At 43.3% G+C, this 19,267-nt stretch overlaps 1 protein-coding gene across 6 annotated transcripts in view; it reads right to left on the bottom strand.

Annotated features, from left to right (window-relative positions):
- SDK1 (sidekick cell adhesion molecule 1) overlaps positions 1–19,267 on the bottom strand; it is a 396,182-nt gene that overhangs the window by 50,176 nt on the left and 326,739 nt on the right. For 5 of the 6 annotated variants that reach the window (XM_032703881.1, XM_032703884.1, XM_032703882.1 and 2 more), the window contains 5 exons: positions 14,444–14,638; positions 10,183–10,384; positions 8,218–8,321; positions 6,105–6,175; positions 1,364–1,499 (listed from right to left, as the gene is read on the bottom strand). In XM_032703881.1, the coding sequence (XP_032559772.1) occupies positions 1,364–1,499; positions 6,105–6,175; positions 8,218–8,321; positions 10,183–10,384; positions 14,444–14,638 (708 nt within the window). Of the gene's footprint in view, positions 1–1,363; positions 1,500–6,104; positions 6,176–8,217; positions 8,322–10,182; positions 10,385–14,443; positions 14,639–15,966; positions 16,065–19,267 lie in introns of those variants that run through there. The other variant, XM_032703887.1, reaches the window with a different exon arrangement.

Here is a 19,267-nt window from a genome sequence, read left to right as displayed (position 1 = left end):
TGCTAAGCTGTGCAAAACTGCGGGTCAGTGAGGAACAGAGGTGTTCTAAGGTGAGAATTATGAGGAGAAAGAGGGAAATTTATCTGAAAATACACTTGTCTCCACCCCTTTCTCTCTCTCTCTCTTGACTCCCTGGAGAGGTACAGCTCGTTTTTTCAACTCTACAGCTATTAGGAACATTGCTGCAGGGCCAGGAGAGAAGAGGGAAAAGAGGAAACTGGCTGGTTTCACAGGCTCCCTGGCTTGTGAGAGCATCCAAAATCATTACTTCATGATAATGTATACAGTCATTCAGCTTTTGTCTGGGAAAATCCCTTATGCACCTATAAGAGCTTTACATCTCTACTCTGTCCTGGTTAAAACTGCACAGCCTGAGAAATCTCATTAGCACTGACCATGCAAGTGAGGTCACAGTTAGGTGCTTACGTTATATTTAAAGCATCCACTTCTCCCACACCTTCACAAAAATTCACTCTTGCTTTTATAGAAATCACTTTTATGGGTTCAGGGTTCATGGAAGATGATGTAAGATATTAAAACAGCCTCACTCAGCCCTATTCTGCTGCTCTTGGAGTATTATCTTATTGTGAATATTCCACTGCCATCAAACACGACAAAAGCTGGTCCCTCCGTGAGCACATCTCATTGCTGGACCATATCTTTCAGGCTCCTGAGTGATCACATCTCTGCCTTCCATCACCTTATTCTGCCTATTCTTCCCTCTGATTTCCTTTTTAGTCTTTGTCTAAAAAGCCTTTTCATTTTTCTATTATTCCTCTCCCTCTCCACCTTCTTTCCATGTGAGCCATAAATCCTAGTGACTAACATGGAAAGCATGCACACCTAAAAATTCTTGCTCATCCTTACTGTTTTCTTCTAAAATACGGACAAGAGCTTTGAAATCGTAAAAATTCTATTTAAAAATTCTCCTCAGCTGTTTTCTTACACAGTAAAAAGAAAAACAAAATGCCAGTTATAAAAACTATCAAAAAAATAGCAAGAAAGAAACAAGTTGCCAGCTGAGGAAAATGAAGCATCTTTCTTTTGTCTGATGGTAGAACAAAGTATACCAGAGTAATCATGAACTGGAGGTAGTGAAAAGCAGGAAATCAGAGGATACCTGGGGGACAGACCATCAGTTCCAGCATGCTGGCAGAGATTAGCATGGACCATGACAGTGCTGATCACACAGGATTTACTTGCATTTTTCAGCATCTTCACCCTGATTGTGTAAAACCTAAATTATCCCCAGCACTCTTAGACTTACGTGTTACTTCCATGGGGCAAGAGGGCTTATAGTGTCTGGTGTAATGACAGATTACCATTCTGGGATATTTTAGGGTCCAAACTACAGTAGGCTTACGTGTGAGCTCTGCTCGTAAAGCTGAAGGGTTCTGGATGTTTTTGGATTCTCTTCCAGGTCCAGTGTCATAATCCAGCTCCCGATAGTAGATCCGGTATCCCAACAGCAAACCATTGAGACTCTCCACTTTGGGTGGCTGAAAAACATTCATGTTCAGAACAGGCTTGTTAAGATGTGCATTGCAACAAACATCCATCACCACGGGCAGCAGCTGACACAGGCCCTGTGTGAAGGGGGACAGTGCTCTGGTGAAAACAGACATTAATAATGTGCAGGGTGGAAGGCTGTGTAATTTGAAAAACACAAGTTAAAGGCAACTGTGATGACCTCCCTCAGCTGTGGCCATTACAAAATCCACACCTGATGTACTCCACTAAGAGCCAAGCTCCTTTCCTTCTTGCTCCACTGAAACTTGTGGAAACTTGTGGGTGATAAAGAGTACAAATAAGCACATTCCTGGAAATGCGGGTTGTCAGCCACCAACGGTGGAACAGCCAAACAGTATTTCACTTCTTCTGAGATGAAAAGAAGCAGATTGTTTTGTTAAAGACAGAATTCCTTTAGTGGGTATTTCCCTAGGGGACTGATCACAGGGTATTCTTCATTTGGCATTATTTTACTGAAAGACTGATGAGAAAATAAAAAGGAATTGGTGTGTTCTGGCTTTAATTAGGAAGATGAAACTAGGTCTAATAATAAGACATTTAGAGAGCAGTCACAGTGTGATGGGCTCTGTTGTGTTCCACACGTCCACTCCCACAGAAAAACCCAGGTCTCCTCCATAACAGCTCTGAGCAATTTGGCCATGGGCTGGCTCAGACATGAGATTTTTTTTCTTCAGCAACATGCTGGGAGATGCTCAAAGACATAATACCTCAGCAAGGCTTCTTCAGCAGCCCCTCACATCCTCCTTCAGATACAGATACACAGCCAGTACACCGAAAAAGACATTTTTGTCTGAGTGGCTTGCTTAAATAGAGACAAGCAAAGGGATTCTTCATGTTTGGGAAAAAAATTACTTTCATGAGCCTAATACAGGCTAAGAACTGCAGAGAAGAAAAGATGCCCTGAGCCATTTATCTTCTAAAGATTCTTGTACTGAAATTTAAGGGGCTGAAACTGTAAATGAAAAGGATTTTAATGATGATCTCGCCTCTAATCCAGAAAGATCCCTGCCAGCCTTGAGAACTTTACTAAGGAAAAGCCTTCTGTCCATTGTGTAAAAATTAACCGCTGGTATGAAATGCTGTGACAATAGAAGGTAATACCACATGTAATTTTAATGAAGAAAGTAAGGACATTTTTACAGGAGAGGAGGAAGATCCTTGGTAATAACTTGGCTTTCTGCCTCCAGAGATGACAAGAATTTTCCATTACTCCATTACAATGGCAAGAGGGGAGAGACAACTGTCCTGTCTCAGAGCAAAGGACTTTGCTTTGGGTGAGGGCTGAAGGACTTAAGTACAGAGACTGCAGTTCATGGAAATGAAAAAAGAGAATTATGTGAATCAGAGTATAAGGAACATACACAGCCACCAGGAAAAGGAGCAGAAGCTGCTCCTGCAAGAAGCCACCTTCTTTTGCAGTTGTCCTGCACAGAGCCTGCTGAAAGCTACCCAAATCATCCCAAGACTTCACTTTTCTTCCTCTGCATGGTTGGAGATCTTTTATTCATCATTGTTTCATGCTTGTTATTGTGCTCCATTCTTTGGAGAAGCTCTGACCACCTTTCACTACTATTTAGCATCTGCATTACAGGACGATTCTGTGAATGTAGGATTGTGAGGGAACTCAGGAATCATCAGGACTGGGACCTCACCACTGCAGAAACCCACCTGCCTAAAGTCCCTTTCACCAAAAGAACAACCTCCACCTGAAAACAAGCTGATTTTTCTGCTTTCCAGTATTCCTGTTGGAAAGCTGTTTCAAGCCTCACTACTTCGGTGGTTAGAAACCCTCATTTAATTTCTAATCTAAATAATTCATAGCTAGTTTCTAACCATTTGTTCCTGTGCTAACATTGCCTTTTGGGTTAAATTGTTCTTCTCCCTGTGGGGTGTTTACTCCTGTGATGTATTTTAGAAAGGGCAATCATATTCCCTCTACGACTACATTTTACAAGGCAAATAAATCAAGCTCTTGTACAACAGCCTTTCCCAGTCTCACACTGAGCCCCTTGTCCAAGGGACTAAGCAAAAAGACCAAAGTGCCTTCTCCAGAGCTGCCCAGTGATGTTATGGTTCACAGACCAGCTGAAATGCTCTCCTGTGCAAGCAGATGAGGTGTGGTTTAATGGAAATTACTGGTATCTCTCTCTCTATCTTTTCTCTTTTCCAATCTTTTGAGTCCCCTCTTTTGTTTTCTATATTACACTGAAGTTGCTTTAGCCCTGATGATGCCCTTATAGAGAAGGGCTCCACAGCACAGCAGAGGCCTTGCTGACTTCTCCCATTTTAACTACTAATAATCTTTTTTAAATTAAAGAAAAAAAGTTGAGATGGAATATCCTACAGAACCTTAGAAGGAAAACCTTGCTGAAGCTGAGAAAGAGACTGCTATTGCCTGCCCTGCCATGTAACTGCTTAAGAGGTAAAGCTTAAATTCTCGTTACAGTCTGACACTGATTTGTTGATAGCAAACAATGTTTTTTTAATGCTATCATGTGATTCTCCATTTTTTCCTTCCTTGAAATTTGAGACAGGAAAGCTCAGAAAATAAATGGTTTGCAAACTGTCTTTCTCCTTGCACGGAAATGAAGATTCTTTCCTGAAAAGGGTACTCTGATAAAAGGTCAGGTCTTCCCCTTCCTATCTGTCTTCCATGGACAAAACTCTGTTTTTGATGTAATGGATTATTTAGGATTTTGTAGGAAGGCCTGAGGGATCTGCTGAAATAGGTAAAATGATTATGAGTGGTAGCCCATAATGTTGCACAGAAGTAAGAGAAACATTTTTGTGCTGTTTAAAAATAAATAAAAAAAAAAGACCAAAATGTAAATTTGAATAATTGTTCTCTCTAAGGTAGAACCAGAACAGTACATGATCCTGATGTTAAGTGTAACATCCTCCAGAACATTTGAAATAACCTTGCATTATTGATACAACAGACCTCCATGGAAATTACTTATTTTCTTCCTCCTTTAAATTTAAAAATAACAGACTGATTGGACCAAGCAGCTGAAAGCCCAGATAGTGCATCTAGAGTTTGTTTTGTGAATTATTAACAGAGCTCAAAGTTAAAAATTTAGCTTTGCTTAGAAACCCACTCTCCCATTAAGCTTGACTGCTGTTTGCAGTTTACATTATTTCCTTGACACTGCTGTGAAACTTCCTCTTAATTGGTGGCTATTGTGGGACTTGAAGACTTTTGTTTATTTGAAAAATATAGTATGGTTGAATTACCAGGACCTATTAATACACATGTAGTAATGACATGTAATCGCCCACAACTCCCTTGAGATGGCTCTGGCACAACAACCCCATTTCATTTTCATGAAATAAAAAGCATCCAATTACCTAAACAACCACCTATTTCACATTAACCACACACCAATAATCAGTCAATTGGGGGGAATGTTTATTTCCCTGGCCCATCCTGCCTCACATCCTCTTTGTCCTCTCTTTCTATACCCTTCTTTCCTTCGCTGTGGGCTGTAGTTGTAGGTGGGGAGGCAGATTCACATCCCTCCATAATTCCTTTGGTAAAACTGCTCAACATGTCTCCTATTTGCTCAACATGCTGTAAGCAATGTTGTTGCTCAGGATTATGCTGGTGAATTTGGGCCAGTCACCCAGGAGCACAGCCAGGCATATTTTTAAAGTGCTGCTGCACAGCAATAAACAGACCCTCGTACACATATTTTTCTTCCAAAAATGAAAGGAGTCCCATCTGTACTGTAAACGCATATGTACATTTTTCACTATAATGCAATCTGTCCAAAGTTATCCTTATTATGTGTGGGGGACATTGTCTTGGGAGCAGGGTGGGCAGAGGCTTTCCAGGATAGGTTATGGATAACATGCAGTACACCCCACTGGGTTCCCTCTATTAATGCCCACTCTGCAAAAAGAAGCCTCAGGCACCGGGTCACAAAATGTTCCTGCATCTCTCAGGAGGCCAGGATTGAGAGATAAAGGGAGGCAGAGGAAATGCCAATATAAAATGCAGACTTGGCATGAATAGTTCCCCGTCCAGCTCAGAGGGATCACGGAGAGCTCAAACTTTCTTTCTTTCTGTTCTCTGAAGAAGTCTCGATTTTTCTCTCTCGAAGAGCCAAAAGGGCACCTGGAGTTCCTCAGAGGTATGAATGGGATCTCAGGCACTGATCTCGGGCTTCTGATCATTTCAGCAGCAGGAGGAGGCCAGACACGATGTGAACCAAAGGGAGCTTTTGATTACCTGATTTTACCGCCGCTGCACTCCATGGAATGTTTTCCATGTAAAGATGCACATCTATCAACATCAACAAAAGGACAGGAGAATCTGACAAGTAATGACCTTGGACATGGCTACAGAAACTCCTTTACCTCCCAAACTTCTCATGGGGCAAAAAGTAAAAGCAACTGCCAGAAATTTCCGTCCATTGCTAGGTCAGGAAAATAAGGAAGTAGCTGCAGTCCTTAAACTTTACTACAATAGTTCCAGCTCAAGAAAATGTCCCTGGCAATGTACCATTAAGGTCAACAAGTCAAAGCAACCAAAAATCTGTTCCAGAAATATCACATTTTTTCATTTTACCTACCTGCCACTGCACAAGGACAGAGGAAGTCGTGTGGGGAGTCACTAACACAGAACTGGGTGGTTCATCTGGAACTAAACGAGGGAAAAAGGAAACAAAAAGAGTTAGGGCAAGAGGATGGAAAAGAGGCAGCTTTTATTTCTCAGATTCTCCTTCTTCACTGCTGAAGAAAATCTTCCATCCCAACTGCTACGTGGTGGGTCTCAAAAGCAGTGTGGTGGATACGGATATTGGAACCCAGGCAGAAGCCAGGCACTTCTTCTACATCCCTTGCTCTACCTGTGGCCTTGGCAGCTTGAGCAGGAACAAGAAAAACTGAGGGCATAAACCTGAAGGAAACTGCAGCAGCCAGTGCTCGCAAACCACTGGGTGCCCATTTGAAAGCAAGTTAAACCAGCTGTGTGAGGGCTCCAAAGCGTGAGCAAACTGCTCCCAGATTGTGAGATTTATGCCACAGTTGGGGCAAGCCCATCTCCTATTTAGGAGTCTGTGTCAAATAGTCACATATTATTCTAGTTAGGGCAGCTTGATTTACCACAGGTTAACCCCTTCCTGTGCCCATGGCCTGTAGCACATACAGGCACCACAGCAGCTCAAACACAGGAGGCAAAGGCTTATCAGGAGCTGACAGCCCTCCACAGCACAATGCTCTGGTGGCAGCACCGGGTCCGCTCAGCAGAATAAATGTTGAGTTTGTTGAGGAGGTGAGAAGCTTTCAAAGCGTTTCCCCCGTCGCATTGTGAGGAGGGCCAAGCACAACTCTGGATTCACTGTAGCTAAATTCAAAGAGAATTTAAAATAAAACTTTAAATTCCGAAACAGTGAGTCAGTGCTGCCTCATTAGCGCAGTCACAGCCCGCACCGATCCCGCAGCGGCTGTGCAGGAAGGTGGAGAGTCAGGATGTCATTAAAAGGCTGCTTGGCACATTGCTCAGGTATTACATGGGTTCTTGTTTAGCTTCAGATGCTCCTGAGCAGTGTCCTCTCTTTTTCTGATTTCAAGATCACAGTCTTTAAACGCTCCTTTGCAAAATGGTTTCCTGCTTTTATATCTCGGTGTCCTCATTCCTTGCTCTGTAAGAAATCCTGAAGAATTTCTAGTACCATGTATGTAGAACCATAAAATTGTTCAGGTTGGAAAAGACCTCTAAGATCATTGAGTCCAACCATTAAGTCAGCACTTCCAAGTTCACCACTGAACCATGTCCCCAGGTGCCACATCTACATGTCTTTTAAATCCTTCTGGGGATGGTGACTCCACCACTGCCCTGGGCAGCCAATTCCAGGGCTTGACAACCCCTTCAGTGAAGAATTTTCCCTAATATCCAATCTAAGCCTCCCCTGGCGCAACCTGAGGCCATTTCCTCACGTCCTATCACTTGTTACTTGGGAGAAGAGATCGACCCTCACCTCACAACACCCATATATATATATTTATATATGTATGTATCCCAGTATTACTCAATTTTCCAGGGTAACAGTACATACTGATGCTTTTTCATACTTTGCAGAGCTCCTTTCTCTATTTAAGACATCAGAGCTACTTCTGCATTCAGGCATCGACTTTATACAATCAAGGAATTAGAAGCTGATCTCTAAGGCTAAAAATAAAAGCCTTGTCAATGTCATTCACAGTTTATTAGTCCTGATCTGCAGGATTAAATGCTCATGTTTCCAGGAGCTCCACACTCTTTCTTACTTATACCTCAGCAATTTTGCCATATTGCAGACTGATGTGGATTGTGAGGGAAAACAACTGAAGAAACTTCTTCAAATGTATGCAAGGTTCTACATTTATTTTTAATGATCTCTTGTAAATTATTCAATTTCTGCAAAGATAATGGTTAGTGCAGAGTTTGGAAGCCAATCAAACGAAGTTTAATTCCATTTTGAGACTCCTGAAAGTATGATTCATTGTCAGAGGGCACAGCAGGACACTTGAGGCTGCCTGTTAATTCAGCCATATCTCATGCTACCTGTATCAACTTCCTATGGACAAACCTGCATCAGCTGTTTATTTTCACTGCACAGTCCCAGTGGAAATCACGTTGCAGTGGGTCCAGCAGACCCAGGAGCCCTGGGAAGTGCCCACCCCGTGGAGCTCCTCCTGCCTTACCATCCTGCAGCGTCGTGACCGCCTCTGTCTCCGCGCTGAAGTCGCTGTCCCCGATGTCGTTGGTTGCCTTCACTCGCAGCTTGTAAGAGGTGAACGGGTTCAAGCTGTGGAATGTAAAAAATAAGGCTGAGGGATGAAACCTCCCCACATCAGCACAACTTGCCTCTACAGAGAACCTGCCCATTGCCAACCAAAGTCATTCAGCAGTTTGTCTCTTCTCCCCATTGCCTTTTCTCTGCGGCCTCCCCCAGCTTCCTCGTGACGTGGGGCTGTTTGCACCCCTGCTGCCATCAGCATCTTCTCAGATGTCCACTGGCCTCAGTTCCCAAACACATTCCTGGATTCACCACAGAACTGGGCGCCAGAAAACAGACATGAAGCTGCAACTTACGGAGCAGCCGATGGATGGGGCTTGTTGGGAAGGACAAGCCGTGCTGTTATTCAAACTCTGCATGGCTGTGCAAAACCTAGCTTTCAAGGTGCTTTGCTGAGATATCCTCAAAACTGATCCTCAGAGCATGGAGGGGGATTACAGGTGGAGGCAGGTAACATGCCCAGGGTTGGCCAGTGCACAGCAGGCACTGGAATTCAGAGCATCAGCCTCCTGACTAATCCCTTACACCACAGCACTTGATCAGTGCATTTTGTTCCTACTGAATTTCAAATTAATGCTATTACCTGGATTATTTAATAAAGACAGCAACAACAGGTTCCCTGCAGCTCTTTTATCTATGTGGTGCTTTAAGATATGCAAAGAGTGATTTCCAGCTGACACAACCTTCACAGAGATGCTTCTGTCTTGGCTTGGCAGGGGAAGGTGAGGGGGAGGCTGCCTTTGGAGTCACAGGCAGAGGCTTGAAATGCAGAGCTGTAACTTACAGGGGATTTAGCTAATTAATTGGTAGTGTCTAGCCATCCGCTGGCAGATGTAACACTGACTGCAAACCCAAGTAAAGTTACTTGTAAGGAATGATTAAACATCAAGGATAATGCATCCTGATGGGCAGCACTCTCACATCTACGACTCTTCCGGACTTCCACAGGAAAAAGCTTTTAGCAAGGAGCAGAAGAAATCTCTTTAAGCAGTGCCACCCTATTAGGACACCATTACTTACCTATAGCAACTTGAATAACGTGAATCATTGTTTCCAATCTTTTGTTTTCAGTCATGTCAATGCCAAGTCTAAATGACATAGATGGTTGCCTTGTTTTTACAGGTTTTGACTGGAAAGATACTGGCACAGGACCAGTGAGCTGTCATAAACCATAGCCACTGCTGCTTTTATAACTGGCCTGAAAAATCTGTATCTGAATGATTTGAATACTTGATTCTCCTAAAGCTCATGGCTTTTTAGAAATAATCAGATTTGTACCAGCTCGTCAACAGAGGAAATGGACAGCAAAACAAGTACCTGCTCACAGACATTCAATTACTTTTGCCAATGTTACAAGGACTTTAATTACACTAGCATTGCTGAAGATATAATGAAGCCTGAATAACAAAGTTTAAACATTCTGATGCTATCTATAAACTTCAGTATGGAAAATACAGATAAAAATGGCTCTCATTTCATCTGGAAAAGCTTATATAGAGATAATTGCAATGCAGCATTCAGAGTGGATTTTAACATCAGTCAGTACTGAAAGGATTTTTAACTAGTTGTATTTTACAGAGCACTGTGTAGCTACATATGATTTAGCCTGAGTGGTGTTATCTGCGGTGCTGAGCTTCCAGGAAGGGCTTCAAAAAGATGCACTGCAGTCCAGCTTTAATTAGATTTATTGCGTGACCTTCAGCAAATCTCTCAACTGCTGTTTATAACACCACCTCTAAAATGGGAGCAGTGACCTCACTTAACCTCTCTCCCTCCCAAGAAGGCTGTGAAGCTGAGTGATGCTTGTTTTGGTTTCTCAACTCCTGGGAAAGTGTGGGAATTTCTATGCTAGCCCGGGATCATATGGTACCTTTCGATAATGCAGGACGTCGCCTCGTGGCTGATGGAGGAGGAGTAGGTTTGCCAGTCTCCATTGGGCAGTTCTCGCACTTGGACTGTAAAATATCGGATCGGTGAAGATCCATCACTTCCAGGGACCCACTTCAGCAGCAGACTCCGTGAGGACACGTCGCTCTGGGGGGTCATCACCTGCCTGGGAGGTGCTGGTCGTTCTGCAATTAAACCATAATTTGGTACTGCTTTGAGAGGAAATTCCAGACAACATAAAATGGGACAGCCTGATCAGATTTTCATAGTGGTAATGCCACAGGAGACTGAACTTTTGGATTTGCCCCACGAAGTATATAACCACCCCATTCCTTAACCTTCTCCTGCAAAGAGGAGCACTAAAACTGACTCTTATCTCCCTGCATCAAAGGTCAGCATTGAATATACACCTTCCTAGCAGTGAATCTCAAACTTGAGGGGGATCTTGGCCTGGTAGGTTAAGGAAGAATCACCAGGACTGGCAGTCAAGCAAAGCAAGGCAATCTCTAATGAAACTCAGCTGTGCTTCTGGCTGCAGTAGCTCTTTTGAAAGAATTTTCCTATAAATCAGCTCACTTTTTAACCTGTTCTTACTCCTTGGTACCAGGGACTTTGTTCTCTCTGTGCTATGTAGCATCCTCTTCCCCCAGCTGCTGCCCAGTCGACACACAAAGGAGAGAAAGGGATGAGCTGGAACAGGTTGTTGTGTTGCAGAGTACAAGCACACACAGCTGATACTGAATTCCTGCACCAGCCCTCTCTGGCGAGGATCTGGGAACCATGAGCAGCTCCTGGTGCTGCTGCTTCCAAACTCCAGCCTGGAGCTAGTGGGGAGCTGGGGCTGGAGCACCTGCTGCAGGTCACTTCCAGAGCTTCCCAGCTCTTCCCTTCGTACCCACTAACCTTGAACCTGCAAAGTCAAATCAGCCTGTGCTGAGGGAGATCCCTCCAGAGTAATTACCAGCACACCTTTGAGATGAGCAGGGAATGGTAATGCAGGTGTAAGCATGCCAGTCCCCAACTGTTTCATTACAGATCTCCTTTCCCGTCACCGCATCTCAGCACTCCATCGATTTCAATAGAGAAACTCTATAGAGTGAGGAATAATTGTTTAATTGTTTATCATGAAGATTATTGATTCTGATTAAAATGTGTGGCATGTAATAAAGCAAAAATTGATTGGAGACACCGCAGTGACTTGCTTTTGAGAAGCAATTCAATTCAACTTCATCAGCACTTGTTTCCATAAACACACCTCTGCCTGCCTGGTTCCTCACAGCTCCACATGGCGAGCACTTCATCTCCCTGCCACTGCCTAAAACCATTTTCTGTGTGTTCTGGCATTTCTCTGCAGCCTGCTCTTGCTGACATCAGTGCCCAAAGACTTGTAAGCTATTAGCTGGAGGAAGCCCTGGGTGCCAGCAGCCTGCGAGCCGCAGTACAACGCAAAAGGTCAGTGCCTTACACTGACAGGCTGAGACAGGTATGCAGGTTATTCCATCCAAGGAAGTGAGTGTCATGCAGGGATTTTATAAACTCTGCTGATATGCTTTGCTGCTGTGGGCAGGTCAGATCTTGCAGTCACTCTCCCACGGCTTGGTTTCCTTCCGCTGCTAATGAGAGATCTTAAAATCTTCTGTGTTGCAAGATATATTCCCTGACTGTTTGTACAAAACCATTAGTATAAAGAGTTTATTTATGGGAGTTTAGCCACAAGCAAATGCTAAGGTGAGCTGTTTTGTGCAGGAATGTAAGGCTTGACTGTACCAGTCCACATGACTCTATGGACTACTTTTAATTTCTTGCTACATTTACATTTTCTGACTCAGTTCTGCCTGAACACTGGTGTTGATTATTCTGAAGTATCAATGTGTAGATTCAAAGCGCTGCAGCAGAACCTCTGGAGAACACAGCCACAATATAACTTGGGATCTATAAATCACAGGCATCATTGTAAAACGTAAAAAATTGTATTTTCCTTATCCAAGGAATTTACAAGGACACAAGTGATGAATTCTGCTAATTTTCAAGGGAATTTTTGTGTCTGTCTACCTCAGTATCGAGGACTACAAGGATCTCAAATGCATTTTTACTAATGGAAATAAAATATCTTTTTACTCTAGAATATTTACTGTCATATATACAAGTTTTGGGTTAATTTTTTTGTTAGCAGAATAGCTACACTGGATAAATTTCTTTATCATCCCTCTTATATTCTTGCTGATGTGAGAATACACATTCTTCTCCCTACACTTTATACGTGGGATCACTTCAGTTAACTCTTGGTTCCATAGCATGTGTAGAGACTCAGCAGAGCTGTCCATCAAAAAGAGAAAGGGTTCATACTATACTATGACTTGCCTTCTCAAGATAACCCTAAAGCACTGATAGCAAGAAGGGATCATTGTTCCCACAGCAGAGCCGGGAGTTCTGACTCGAGCTATTGTGTATCCTCGTGCAAGGTCTGGGAAATTTGAGCACATTTTATTGAGAAGGAGAGGCTCTGAGCTTTGAGACTCCACTTTATTTGGCACGGTGGGTTTTTTTGAAGCTTCCACACGTTGGACTTTGAACTTCCCCTTTGACTGCAATCAGACAAGGGTGGAAGAAACCTTGAGCAGATAAATCTCTTTGACGGACAGTATCTTTAGCAGAGGCATTCTCAGGTTTCAAATGCAGCTCCAGAGGTTGTCTCTCTGAGGACTGCACTGTTATGCACTGAGAAGGCTGCACATGACCTAGAGGGCTATGCCAGTGGGAATTTTAACTCCAACCACACAGGCCAGAAGTAGTTGAAATGCACCTCACAGGTTCTTGCTGCTGGTGGTTGAGCATCAGACCAATGCCCTCTCTCCTTAGAAGCGTTAGAGGAAAACAACAGGGAAGACATTGCGGACAAATACAATGGGAAATCCTTACTCTTGCCCTAAATGATTTGCAAGGTGTAGAAAGGACTTTAAACAAAAGATTACTTAGTAGGTACATTTTAAGGACTAAAAGTAAATATAACTGGTTGTATTATAGTGCAAGAATGGGGCAAGAACTAAGACCAGGCCTAGAAGCACATGTAAAAGTTCTAACAATAGTTGAAAGACATCTGAGGAGGTCTGCCCTGTTGACCTGCTGAAGTGTGCTTCTCTCTGAACAGTGATTTTTATAAATCACACAAGCTGCATGGTTTTGACTTTTGAGTGAGTAGTTTTCTTAAAGATCAATATCCAGACAGCACCATGGGTCAGAGCAGCACGTCGCACAAAACCCAGTGATACTGGTAAAGTTACCCTGGCTGCTTTTGACTTTGTCAGCTCAAGGGACCAGCTACATCCTTTGCAGTGAAACGTGGCATATGGTGTAAGACCAGAGGAAAACCCACCCTCCTGTTCTCCACCAACATATTCACCAAAATATCCTCTTTTAGCTCTGAATTAAAAAAAACCCCACAACCAAACAAACCTTCATGAACAAGTAGAAAATGCAATTTTTCTATCTGGCAGCTCTAGAGATCTGTTCTAAAGCTGGAAAAAGGAGCAGTTACTTGAGCCAAAGCATTAAAAACAAGCAATGATGCAGAGCAGATCCTGTAATACCTTACGCGTCTTTCACATTTTGATACGTTTGGTATCTAAGCATCTGGTTTCATTTATAGACGTGTATAAATGCTGACTTCAAGCAGATTCCCTTCAGAACAGAATTTGACCGGAGATGCAGAATGCAAACAACCATTTAATGGCTGATGGAAGAAACAGAAAAGGTCTGGGCAATCCAGATGCAAACGCTCTGCTCGAGCGTGTGGCAGTGAAAGGCCAGAGTAATTACAGACACATTAGGTCAGGGCTGAGGTACAATGGAGGAGCTGTGGAGAAATTCTGCAACACCACTGCCTCTCATTTTGCGTTCCTTAATCAATATAATTCATCCATCACTTACTTTCTTAAGACTGCAATCTTTCTAGAAAACGAGAGAGCTGAAAAAAAGCCATCTGACTGCAAAAGGAGGCTGCATATGGCCAATATAGCAGCTGATGGAAAAATCAATTCCAACAGCCCGGCAGGTTAGAAGAACTGTGCCTCATAAAAGTCTGTCTTGCTTTCTCAAATCATGATGTTGCTATGGTTTGGGGCAGGTTTATAGGGTGAGAAGGAGGAGGTGTACAGGCTGTGGGCTGTTATTAAAACTCCCCTAAGCACAGCACAGGCTCCAAGGCAGGCACAGGAAGGCTCTCAACCCGCGGCTGGAAGCGTTACCTCGTTTCTCGGTGGTGATCACCGTGGCTTCCAGGGGCTCCCCCCAGCCCTGCCTGGTCTTGGCAGATGTCCTGAAGATGTAGGCTGACTCCGGGGTGAGGTCTGTGGCCGTGAACTGCCGCACTGTCGAGCCGACCTCCACCGTGGTGAACTTGTTGGGGCTGCTGCTGGCCAGGCGATAGGCGACCTGGTACCCTGCAAGCACAGCACCAGCCAGAGAGGGGGAAAGGGTGAGCTGCTTTTACTAGCAGGGACAAAAGAGCACCAGAACTATTAGTTTATCATAATTGCTTATCTGAGATCAGAAGAAAGTAATTTGCTTCCTTTGCTGTTGTAAAACTCTGCTCTACAGCAGATGCCATACGCTACAAGGGAAATCACACACAGCGGTGCTCACAAGGGCCTACTGAATATAACTGCCACAAAACCCATTTCACATTCCATCCTTTACACCAACAAGATGCAAAACCAGTTTAATCTTTCCTGAGCATACTGGTACCTTTTTGGAAATCAAAGGAACAAACAGAGCTGGTGCAATATGTCACCTGGTTGAGGCAGCTCAAGGCAACACTCCAGTTTCATCTTTCCACCCCAGCACACGTGTGCATGTGTGTGCTCCCACACTCACGGGTTGTTCTGCCCTCTCACAGTTTCAGCACTGGCTCAAACTCAAGGTCCTCCAGCTGCAGCTCCAGCGGCTGGATTGCCCAAATTGTGCAGTCTTATCAACCAGTCAAGGCTTGTTCCTCCTTTCTGCACTTGTTTTTTCCTCAGCTCTCCCACGCCCCTGCAACTGTGCACCGGGGCCAGAACTACCAATAAAACCACCCTTCTTCTGTCATTCAGCACTGCTGCCCTTGCCCACAGTCCAAGGAGGAGCCTGCAAGCTGTGTGGTCCTGCTTCATCCATGCAGCTCTCAATAGTCAATTCTGCTGATGATGCCTGTGAGTGATAACCCCTGTTCCACCCTGCCTGACAATCAGGAGCTCATAGTTTAGCCCGTGTTATTAATGACTCGACTGTGCAAGGAGGGCTTCCAGGGTTCTCACGCACCACTAAGCAACAACCATCCCCCAAAGAGGGTCTGCCAAATGTTCAAATCCGTTCTGTAAACCCAACAATTGAATCAGGCTCTCACTTCTGGAGCTCGATGGTAACTTCCAGTCCAGCAGCTGACTTCCAAAATCAATTAATACCAGAACCGATGCGGGGTTTTATTGCCCGAGCTGAATGTATGATTAAACGCTTCATGGACTTACACAGGGCAGAGGGCAGCCAACAAATGCAAATCAAACCAGCTGAAAACAAAACAGTCATGACATAGTTCTGCCAACCCTCTGCTCGTCTTGCGAATGACAAAAGGGATCCGCAGCACCTGAGCCATCCCTTTCTCACGGAATTAATATCCCAGTTAGAGTCTGAACTCCCACCACATTTTGGCTGTAACAAGACCAAAGAGAGCCAAACCCGGCATGCTTCATTCAGGAAGGCCAGTGCATGAAATCTGAGGGCTTTATCTTACCTATGGCTATTAGACAAAACTCAGTGACATTTGTTTCCCACTGTGAATATGCAACAATTGCCACGTGCCCACTCACAGAAGAGGCCCAGAGTTCCTGCAGCCCCTGGAATGAATGCCACTGGTGTGTGGTGCACTCTGTCATAAACAGTGGAATTTAATTGGGATACAGATGGTATTAATTTTGTTGTGCTGACTCTCACAGTGCCACTGACAATGCACCACTGCATCCTTGTCCTTTCTTCTCTGGCAGATGCTCAGGGACGTGGGGCAACAGCCACTGCTGCTTCACATGGAACAATTTGATTGCACCAACACCTTAATAATGTTTTAACTTGGTCAGCCCTGCACTGGTTAGACAACTGGACTTAATGATCTTTGTAGGTCCCTTCCAACTGAAATAGTCTATTCTAATCTAATAAAGTGGCCTGACTTTTCAGAGCTCCTGAGCATGCTTAGATCCCAGCAAAGTCTGAGGGTCTTACCCTTTCAGCATTTCATTTTTCCACCTCCAAATTACCTTCTTTTATCCATGGGACTAGCTCTTCCATTACTGGTCCAATATATTCCACCGAAGTATTTCTGTGCCTTTAATGCTGTAATATTTTGATCTTTTTTAAAGTCCACAGAAAGACAGAGAGCAATGGGGAGAAGGAACTGATACATATGATCTTTTTTGTTTATACTGATGTGAAGAATGTGGGAGTGAAAACCCCAGTGCAGGATCTTAACGAGGAGGAAAAACAGTCAAAGAAAAGCACTGGGGAAATTTTTACAGCAGCAGGAAAGATGAAGGGAGAAGGAACTAAGATGGCTAAAGAAGCTTGATAAAGGGACATAAGACGTAAAGAATAAGACCTGGAGGGAAACAGAGAATATTAAAAGAATAAAAAAGTTGATTTATCTAGTCATTAAAAGATAAGTATGATATCTGGGACATATCCTTGTCAAGCAATTTCCTCTCTTTTCTAAACCTTTGTAAAATATAACATGTAGTTAAAATGTAAGGAGGGAATAGAAAGATAACTATTTACTGCTAAATGGTGGTACTCGGGCTGGAAAGCCAATTACAAACACACTCAGATTAGGCAAAGGAACACATATCTAGGCCATTATAATATCTTACACAAGAGTGGGTCCATGGGTAGTGTAAAAACTAATTTAGCCATGAGAAAGAGGAAATCACTTGTCACAGCCTGTCTTTCTGACATGAATCCCTGTGAAAAACAGCCTCAGCTCTCACTGCCCTCTCCTGCCTCTGCCGTGTTGTCTGACAGTTTGGGTAAATATCTATTTTCCTGGATATCTCAGGCAGAGTTTACACAATCAGAGCTGTCACCTTTACAGATTTCCTAAGAAAATCAACACTTCCATGGGTCTGATTTTAAGGTAGATAACCAACTTCTACATCTGAATTCATCTCACTCTTATTGCTACCTACAACCCACCTGAGAGACACCCAGCATTGCATTTTGATCCCCTCCATCCCCTATTAGACGGTTTGGGACAGCCAGGATACAGACTGACATAAAAAGCACTATTTTTACTTTTTCTGAGTGGTACAGAAGACTCAGCATTTAAACTACAGCTTGGATAATAACTGGGGCTAACACAAGATCAAAAAGATAAAATTATTAAGTTGATGAATTCAGCAACAAGGGATGGGAGAAGAAAGGAAATGTTAAGTGAAATCAAACAAGGCAAATCAATAGAGGTAAATGGAAAGTGTTCAAAGAGAAATTAATGTATGCTTGAGGGCTGTAAAAGGCAATTGCTGTAGTGGAGGAATAAGCAGCTTCCTTCCCTTACTAGATTACGATAGTAAGATGTTGCAGATATCTTAGAATAAAAAAAAAAAAATTAAAAAAATCAAATGTTATGAATGAAAATAAAATCTTTAAAAGATGATCAGAGGAAACTTTTTGGGGAAAAGAATATCTTACAGAACATGAAGTATCTGGATGGCCAATGAGAGGAATTCATATTATTTTCTTAATTTTTTCCCCATATAGCATCACATCCCAAATCTCTGCTGCTATTGGGAATGCTGCCATTCACCAGGCCAAACATCACGAAAAAACCCCCCAAAAAACCCCTGAAAGTTCAGCTCTTCAGGAATTTATTTATTCATTAAAACCAAGTTTTTGGTTTTGTGTTTTTTTTTTTTACTTTAGCATCTTTCTGAGTACTTTTTGCACAACTACAAGCAGTTCCACCAGCTACACTTTCTCAACTCAATAAACAGCAACAGTCTGAACTGCCCGTGAAATGTCCGGTCACCGTAACACAACCGGTGGATTCCCCAAAGCAAACAGGCGGGAGGATGCCCACACACCATGAATATCAAAAAGCTTTCAAGCTCATCACCACACAAAAAGCCCTTCAGAACTGAGAGCACCCGCCCGTGCAGGCCACGGGTGCTGCAGAGATACAAACACTTATTAATTTGTCACACGACTGGCGGAAAGGCAAAGGATCCTGGGAGGTTACAGGCGGAGCAGCAATGCCCTTTGTTGCCTTCCCTGCTTATCTGTTTTAGGGCCAGTGGGTGTGCAAATGCAGCCTGGGATCAAAACAGGAATTTGCAAACATGGATTACATCCAATTTCGGTTCTAATTCTCGGTGGAGTTCTTACACTTTTTTTCGCAATAAAAGCTTCAGGTAAACGCTAAACACCAGGGTACCATGAGGAATGCTAACCAGGGCCCGGGAGGAGGCAGGTTAAGCTCTCGTTTTCAAGGGAAGCTCATAGCTTGAAGTGCACATATATGCACATTAATGCATCATTTATCTTTCATAGTATTTGAAGGAACTATGTGGGTGCTGGCTGAACTGAGTGCAGAAAAGAAGACAGAGTGAAGCCTCAGATGGTTACCGTAACACTCCCAAAAGGAGAAAGGGAAACATCTAACAGTCTTCCACAGTAAAATATTTAAACAAACAAACAAGCGGTTTTTTTCCCTCTTGGCGCCTGCCAGTATTTCATCCTGCTAATCTCTCTCTGAAATGCTAGAGCATGTTTTTATATAGATTACAAACATGTTAGCTGCAAAGGTGCATGTATACTCAGAGGACAAGGCAAGCAGAGCAGGAACATTAGTTCAAAGGCTCTCTATATAAGTTGCTCTTGCAACGCAAGTGGTTTTTCTTTCCAACCCCAAGAGTGAATAGAAGGGCACTGCACAAAATGAGTTCACTTATTTTTCCCAATAACTCTACTTCGATGCACTTGACCCGAGGTGGATCACAAGGTGTTTTCAAACTTCATTATAGTAATGAGGTTTAAAAGGAGAACGGGAAAAA

The sequence above is a fragment of the Chiroxiphia lanceolata genome, chromosome 16 (genome assembly GCF_009829145.1).
Source record: "Chiroxiphia lanceolata isolate bChiLan1 chromosome 16, bChiLan1.pri, whole genome shotgun sequence".
Lineage (NCBI taxonomy): Eukaryota > Metazoa > Chordata > Aves > Passeriformes > Pipridae > Chiroxiphia > Chiroxiphia lanceolata.
Note: the sequence above shows the minus strand (reverse complement) of the source record. Positions and strands in the feature narration are given on the sequence as shown.